Source organism: Scylla paramamosain, chromosome 10 (genome assembly GCF_035594125.1).
Source record: "Scylla paramamosain isolate STU-SP2022 chromosome 10, ASM3559412v1, whole genome shotgun sequence".
Classification (NCBI taxonomy): domain Eukaryota; kingdom Metazoa; phylum Arthropoda; class Malacostraca; order Decapoda; family Portunidae; genus Scylla; species Scylla paramamosain.
The window spans coordinates 9592030-9599857 of NC_087160.1; the positions used below are offsets into that span (position 1 = coordinate 9592030).

Below are 7828 nucleotides of genomic sequence, written 5' to 3' on the forward strand. Positions count from 1 at the left end.
TGCTAAGCACCTTTGGTTTAATATATACATTTCCTTAGATTATGGCCCGCAAATTCTGCTACATGGCCCCCCAAGTGGGCCATGGCCCTCAGTTTGGGATCCACTGACCTAGAACAAATGGTGCAACACTCTACACATATCCCTGATCTTCGAGATATGCTCAATATTCTTGATCTTTTCCTAACCTCTAATTCTTCTATTTATGCTGTTACTCTGTTTTCTCCGTTGGGCTCCTCCGATCAGTCTCATATCTGTATCTTGAATTTCGCTCCAATCCCTCCTCAGGATCCCCTAAGCAGAGGTGCCTCTGGCGTTTTCCCTCTGCTAGTTGGGGGGACCTGATGAGGTATTTTCCTGATTTTCCTTGGAATGGCTACTACTTCCATGTCAGAGACCCGTTCCTGTTTGCCGAGTGCATAAAAGAGGTGACTGCCATAAAGACGGACATTCCTCACGCTTTTTATCAAACTAAACGCTCCAGACCATGGTTTAACACAGCTTGTTCTGGTACTATACATGATAGACAGGTGGCCCATAAAAGGTACTTGAGCCTTCCATCACCAGAATTTCATGCGATTTGTATTTCTGTCGAAACCATGCCAAGTCTGTTCTTCAAATATCCAAAAACTCCTTCATTAATAGAAAGTGTCAAAGTCTTTCAAGATCTAATTCCCCTCGTGACTTCTGGTACCTAACCTCAATAGCTTCGCTTCTTCTTCTTCCTCTCCTGTATTTCAACAGGATGGCACCACTGCTATCACATCTATCTCTAAAGCTGAGCTTTTCGCTCAAGCATTTGCTGAAAACTCTACCTTGAACGATTCAGGGTTTGTTCCTCCCTCTCCTCCACCCTCTGACTATTTCATGCAACCTATTAAAATTCTTCGCAATGATGTTTTCCATGCCTTTCCTGGTATAATCCCTCGGAAAGCTTATGGATCTGATGGGGTCCATCTTATTGTTCTCTGAAACTGAGCCTCCGTGCTTGCACCTTGCCCAGTCAAACACTTTCAACACTGTCTGCCAACATCTACCTTTCCTTCTTGTTGGAAGTTTCCCTACATTCAGCCTCTTCCTAAAAAATGTGACCGTTCTAATCGCTCAAACTACCATCCTACTGCTTTAATCTCCTGCCTATCCAAAGGTTTATTATCTATTTTCAACAGGAAGATTCTTAAACATCTATCACTTCACAACCTTCTATCTTATTACCAGTATCGGTTCTGTCAAGGCCGCTCTGCTGGTGATCCGGGTTTTCTTACTGAGCCTTGGTCATCAATTTTAGAGATTTTGATGCATTTTTTTTTTATTTTGATATGCTGTTGCCTTAGACATATCAAAAGCTTTTGATAGAGCCTTGCACAAAGCTTTGATTTCCAAACTACCTTTCTACAGCTTCTATCTTTCTCTCTGTAACTTCATCTCAAGTTTCCTTTCTGATCGTTCTGTTGCTGCTGTGGTAGACGGTCAGTTATTCTCCTTAATTTATTAACAGTGGTGTTCCTAAGGGTTCTGTGCTGTCACCCACTCTCTTCATATTATTCTTCAATGATCTTCTAAACCAAACTTCTTCTCCTACCCACTCTTACGCTGATTATACCACCCTGCACTTTTCCAAGTCTTTTCGTAGACGTCCAACCCTTCAGGAAGGAAACAGTTCACGCAGGGAAGGCACAAAACACCTGACTTCTGATGTCTCTCTGCTATTTCTGATTGGAGCAAAGCAAGCTTAGTATTGTTCAGTGCCTCAAAAATTCAATTCCTCCATCTATCAACTTGAAATACAACCTTGCAGACAACTATCCCCTCTTTTTCATTGACACTCAGCTGTCCCCCCTTCTACGCTGAACAACCTCGGTCAGTCTTTTACTTATAATCTGAACTGGAAACTTCGCATCTCATCTCTAGCTAAAACAGCTTCTATAAAGTTAGGTGTTCTGAGACGTCTCCGCCAATTTTTCTCACTCCCCTCCCCAGCTGCTAATCCGTCCCAGGAGCATAATTCGTCTAAGTCTGCAGTATGCTTCACAAGGCTTTGGGGGGGGGGGGGATTTCCGCTCATACCGCTCTTCTAGTCAGGGTGGAATCAAAAGGTTTTCGTCTCATCAACTCCTCTCCTCTAACTGTCTTCAGCCTCTTTCTCATTGTCACAATGTTGCATCTCATAATACCTTCTGTCACTATCTTCATGCTATCTATTCTTCTGTTCTAGCTAACTGCATGCCTCCTCTCCTCCCGCGGCCTCGCTGCACAAGACTTTCTTCTTTCTCTCACCCCTTTTATGTCCACCTCTCTAAATATAAGAGTTCACCGGTATTCTCAAACATTCATCCCTTTCTCTGGTAAACTCTGGAACTCCCTGTCAGCTTCTGTATTTCCACCTTCCTATGACTTGAACTCAATCAAGAGGGAGGTTTCAAGACACTTATCCTTCAATTTTTGAGTATCGCTTTGGACCCTATTTTGGGGACTGGCATCTCAGTGGGCTTTTTTTTTTTTTTTCTCATTGGATTTTTGTTGCTCTTAGCCGGTGCCCCTCCTACATAAGAAAAATAATAATAAATAAATAAATAAATAAATAAATAAAATCTGATGACTCCATTATTATCAATAAACCAGACAAGGGTACTGTTATGAATAAAAAAGATTACTTTATAAGAGCTGAACGTATTTCAGATGACTCTTCCAAGTTTAGATTAATTAGAGATAAACCTTTCCATTGCATTACTAAATCTGAAGACAAGTTAAACTTCTGAGACAACTCCTTAAACTGAAGGTTATCACTAAAGATATTTTTAACCACCTGTTCACAAGTGGTTCGTCTTTAGGCATCCTCTATAGCCTTGCGAAAACGCACAAAGTCGACAACCTTATTCGGCCCATTCTGAGTACCATTAATACATTTAATTATATATTAGCTAAATATTTCGTCCCCATACTAGAAGCACTAACGTCAAATAAGTTTATCTTAAAATATTCTTATGATTTCGTTAAAGAAATAAATAAATTATAAGTTCATAATTCGGTCATGGCTAGTTTTGATATTAAGTCACCTTTTATTAATATTCCTCTTCATGAAACCATTCATATATTTTTTTAAATTATTTAAGGACCATGACAAGTACCTTAATTATAATAAAAACAACAATTTACAAGGCTTGGCAACTAAAGACTTCCCCTTCTTGTTCAACAATAAACTATGTATCCAAGTTGGCGGTGTGGCTATTGGTTCCTCCCTTGGCCCCACTTTTGTTAGTTTTTTTTTTTTTTGTCATCATACAACCAAGTGGTTAAACGAATGTCCTAGTGAATTTAAAGCTATGTTCTACTGAAGATATGTTGATGATACCTTTTCTTTTATTTACACACCCTCAAAACATCCCTAAATTTCTCAGTTACTTAAACTCCAAACACCTTAATATTGAATTCACGTGTGATACGGAAAAACGTTGGTTCTATCTTGTTTCTTGATGTAATTGTGACTCATACATACTGCAGTCTACCGTAAACCAACTTTCACAGGTTTGGGGATTAATTATATTTATCTTTCATCCCTCGATTGTTTAAGACTAATGCTATAAAATCCTCTTATTTCGATGCTACGCTTTATCTTCTAACTGGTTTACTTTTGATCATGGGGTCAACTTCTTAAGGACATTTTTCCACAATAACGGCTTCCCGTTCAGCATCATCAATAATACTATCTACTATTTTTTTAGAAAGCATAGTAAGTCTGCCTCCCTCTAATAACACACAGATGACACACAAGAAATACATAAAATTACTTACTATGGCCATCTTAGCTACACTATCAGAAAGAGACTTACTACCACACTTAAAACAAAATATCCTGACACCAAGTTCATATTTATTTTTACTAACACGTTTACTATTGCCTCTTTTTTTTTTTTTTTTTATTCAAAGGCAGTATTCCTATTGGATTTATCGCTAACATCATTTATGAATTTACATGTTGGAGTTGCAAGACTTGATATACGGGAGAAACCGACAGAAATCTAATTCATAAAATCAGTGAACATAAAGGTACTTAAATGCATACACAGAAACAATTAGCTCATCCCCCCTTTTCAACAATAAGAACACATTCACACACACATAATCATACGTTTTCGAGAAGGATTTTAGTGTATCAAATAAAGCTGACGCAATACACACAGTAATATTAGAAGCTATTTACATTAAACACCTGAAACCTGAATTAAATAACCAACTGTTTTCATCACAATTATATCTCTTATAAACTATGCTCGAAGCTTTGGGGTTCCGGGTTAGTAATTAATCTAGTTCTCACACCGCCGCTCTGGGTCAGTCTTCACCACACCACAGGCGAGAACACACAAGGTTTGTCTATACCTCCATACCTTTGTTTTGCTTTATATTTTCTTTTTTTCTTTGTCATGTATAAGGTACTGCTGATAAATTAATTTCACTTTTTTCTCTCTCTTTTTTCGTTAGCATCCTGTCCTTTTTGGTTACCGTTATGTTATGTCTTTTTTTTTTTGCCCCAATTGTGATTTGATATTTTATGATTTTTTCTTTCTGCTTAATTTTTATCATTTTTTAGCCTGATGATGCCTTCTGTGAAGGTAAAACGTTGCAATATAACCTTATATATATATATATATATATATATATATATATATATATATATATATATATATATATATATATATATATATATATATATATATATATATATATATATATATATATATATAGAGCACATCGTTCTTTGGTGTATTCTTTGGTGTATTTTGGCCAAAACCTTATGGCTCCTGTATTACCTACTTAGATTGATTGGTCCGGTACTGTTGCTAACTCATATACAGTACTATCGAATCCACGCCCTCTAAACTGTACAAATATAGCTCTATTCCGTGCCAGTAATCTCCTCGATCGCTGTGTTCTGACTCTAGGACTGCCTCAGCCGAACTGAACCGTGGGAACGGAAGCGCACAGGAGGTGGTGTGTGTGTGTGTGTGTGTGTGTGTGTGTGTGTGTGTGTGTGTGTGTGTGTGTGTGTGTGTGTGTGTGTGTGTGTGTGTGTGTGTGTGTGTGTGTGTGTGTGTGTGTGTGTAATAATAATAATAATAATAATAAACGGTTTATTCTTCAGGCAGTTAACAAACTGAAAATGTACAGAAGGGGTGGGAAAATACTTAACATTTATCCTAAAGCTAAGTCTAATCTAGAAGGGAAATACTATTGACTGATGGCTCGCACAATGGTGGGAATCGCGCTGAGTCTGTACTGGTCCATGCGCGGCGCCTTTAGGGGCGTTATCTTGTTGTGGTGTCTGGTGGCACGGGCCGGCCGAGGCGCGTCAAGCGGCAGCTTGTGTCTGAGACGTGGATGATGCAGCAGTCCCCTTGCAAACTTTTCCAGAGCCTCTCGGTGTCTGGTGTGTGTGTGTGTGTGTGTGTGTGTGTGTGTGTGTGTGTGTGTGTGTGTGTTTTCCTTTGCTATATGTGCAACTTAAATAGAAATTCATTTATACTTTACCATATAACTGCCATGAAGAAAAACGGTCAAATAAGACGCAGGGTTTCAATATTCACTAACGCCCCATACGAGTATAATGACATCTCGGCAAAGGAACTGTGTTTTAAGATGCAGGCGCGAGGTTTTCCAGCAGTATCTGTAACCACCATATTATTCCAGTATATTGTGTTTATTATAAAATACAAACAACCAGATCGCCTGTGTTTCAGTGGCGGGACACGGGGACGACATGATGTACCTCAGTCAGGCCTCCCCACACCCGGTTCCAATGCATCGCCGACAGGACCTCCACATGCAAGATATTCTCGTTACTCTCTGGACTAACTTTGCATCCACGGGGTATGTGGGAAATGTAAGTTTTTATTAACTTAACATGAAAGGCAGAAGATGTGCTTCAACACTAGTTTTTCTTTTTCTTCAGGAACCCAACTATCAATGGCACCTTGGGTTTTAGATGGACTCCAGTGACACCCAAGAGACCTCTCAGTTATCTGTCTCTCACCGTCACCCCTAACATGCAGAAAGTGGATAGAGTGGTATGTGCAAGCTACCAGCTTGTTTTCTGTCACTGGCCACAAAAACCTAACATTTTCACGGCCACACATCTTTCTTTTCACATTCGTCTCGTTTAACTTCTTGATAAAAATCATTAAAATATCTTTCCAAAACATTCAGTATACATAATACGACTACCAAAATGGATTATTTTACCAAGACTTCTGGAACACCCTGCCGACCAAGAACACCAAGGTGCTCTACCCCGAGCGTTTCCTCGAATACATTGACGACTACGAGACATCCCTGCCCTTTCAACAGAGCTGCCCTTCGGAACTCTATGCACTAGACACGTGCGGTACGAAATGAGTTAGAGATCAGATAAGTCCTCTTTGTAATCTTTCGTTGCTGTTTTCTCTTATCCTAATTCTTCTTTAGCCTTTACAAAGCAAAAAGTAAGTAAAGACCGGCCAATCCCAAAGCTAATAAAAGCTTAAGTACATAAGCGTTAGGAATCTCGTTTTCTTTAAATGAGTTTCAGCTGGGAAAAGTGAAATGGTACTGACACTCCAGTCCACCAGAGCATTTGTCTTCTACACCCTATGCTTTAATAATACATACCATAGCTCATAACGTACGAGTATATATACGTGTTGTCTGAAACATTCGCAGTTGCCTTAAAATCTGGTTTGCTGAGTAAATAAAGTGAGTGGTCTTGGACAGTGTTTCACATAGAGCAATATAAAAAGTGACATATCCAAGTGATCAGTGTTACCCCTGCTCTCCTCTTAGCATATGCTAATGACACTTATGCTAGGTTCAATTTGGGAGTACGAACATTTCCACATAATTCGAAAACTGACAAAAAAAAAAAAAAAAAGACTAGGGCACTTGTAAATAAACATTACAATCAATGGTACGTCAATTAGATCGCTAAATCAGTGAATGACAAAGTGAATTCAATACTAACAAGTAAAGACAAATGCAAAACATTACGCATTGAGAGCAATATCGATCATGTTTAGCATTTAATGAATGGTGAACAGCTTTCTCAGTGACATGGGAAAACGATTTCTGAATTGTAAATTTAGGTGACTTTCCCCCCCCCCCTGCCTGCACTGCTCTAAGGAAGCTGAACCCGCTTTTAAATTTGTTGGCTTTACTGAATTTTGTTTCAGTAATAAATCAGAAACAGTTATATAGAAAATCTATAATTTGCTGGTTCGACACAATCTAGAGTACCACATTTGATTTTCGTTGTCATATTAGAGAAAAGAGAAAGTATTTATAGATTAAAATTAAATATTACAAATTCTACCAAACTGAAATATAAGTATTATAAATAAAGATTTAAAAAGATAAATTAATTTAGTAACTCAGTGCAAGAAACATGGTGACCGAATAAAAGTGTTAAAAATATTCAATATATTACAAACATCAATGCCAAAAATAATTTTACTGTCGATCATGCAAATTTTTCAAGAATATGTAAGTTTTAAGATAAGAAGATTGGAAATAAGATAAGGAGGAATCTAAACTTCTAGGTTGATCTGAGTGAGAGAATCTGGGATAATGAAAGTGCATGATGTGGAGCATCTGAATGAGAAACTGGTTGAGGACTTGAGGAGTGCTGCTGAGAACCAGATAGGGTTTGTGAGAATAGGCAGAAGAAAGAATGTATGTAAACCATGCTGGAATGATAAAATCAGAGTGGTTAGGATGGAGCGAAAGAGAATGAGTAGAGAGTGTAGATTGCTGAGGAAAAAGAGGCATGAAAGCAATGAGCCGAAAATGAGTATCAGAATGCATG

At 38.4% G+C, this 7828-nt stretch overlaps 1 protein-coding gene across 1 annotated transcript; it reads left to right on the forward strand.

The window, feature by feature from the left end:
- The first annotated feature begins 4330 nt into the window (after positions 1-4330).
- LOC135104212 (uncharacterized) lies at positions 4331-6533 on the forward strand. Its single transcript, XM_064011339.1, has 4 exons — positions 4331-4362; positions 5733-5862; positions 5945-6059; positions 6239-6533. The coding sequence occupies exons 2-4, from the start codon at positions 5753-5755 to the stop codon at positions 6365-6367; spliced, it is 354 nt and encodes a 117-aa protein (XP_063867409.1). The 5' UTR covers positions 4331-4362; positions 5733-5752; the 3' UTR covers positions 6368-6533.
- Positions 6534-7828: the final 1295 nt, after the last annotated feature.

Coding starts and splice junctions, on each gene's coding strand:
- LOC135104212 (XM_064011339.1), top strand. CDS start 5,753: ATGATGTACCTCAGTCAGGCCTCCCCACACCCGGTTCCAATGCATCGC. Junction 5,863..5,944: donor ACTAACTTTGCATCCACGGG/GTATGTGGGAAA, acceptor CTTTTTCTTCAG/GAACCCAACTATCAATGGCA. Junction 6,060..6,238: donor TGCAGAAAGTGGATAGAGTG/GTATGTGCAAGC, acceptor TATTTTACCAAG/ACTTCTGGAACACCCTGCCG.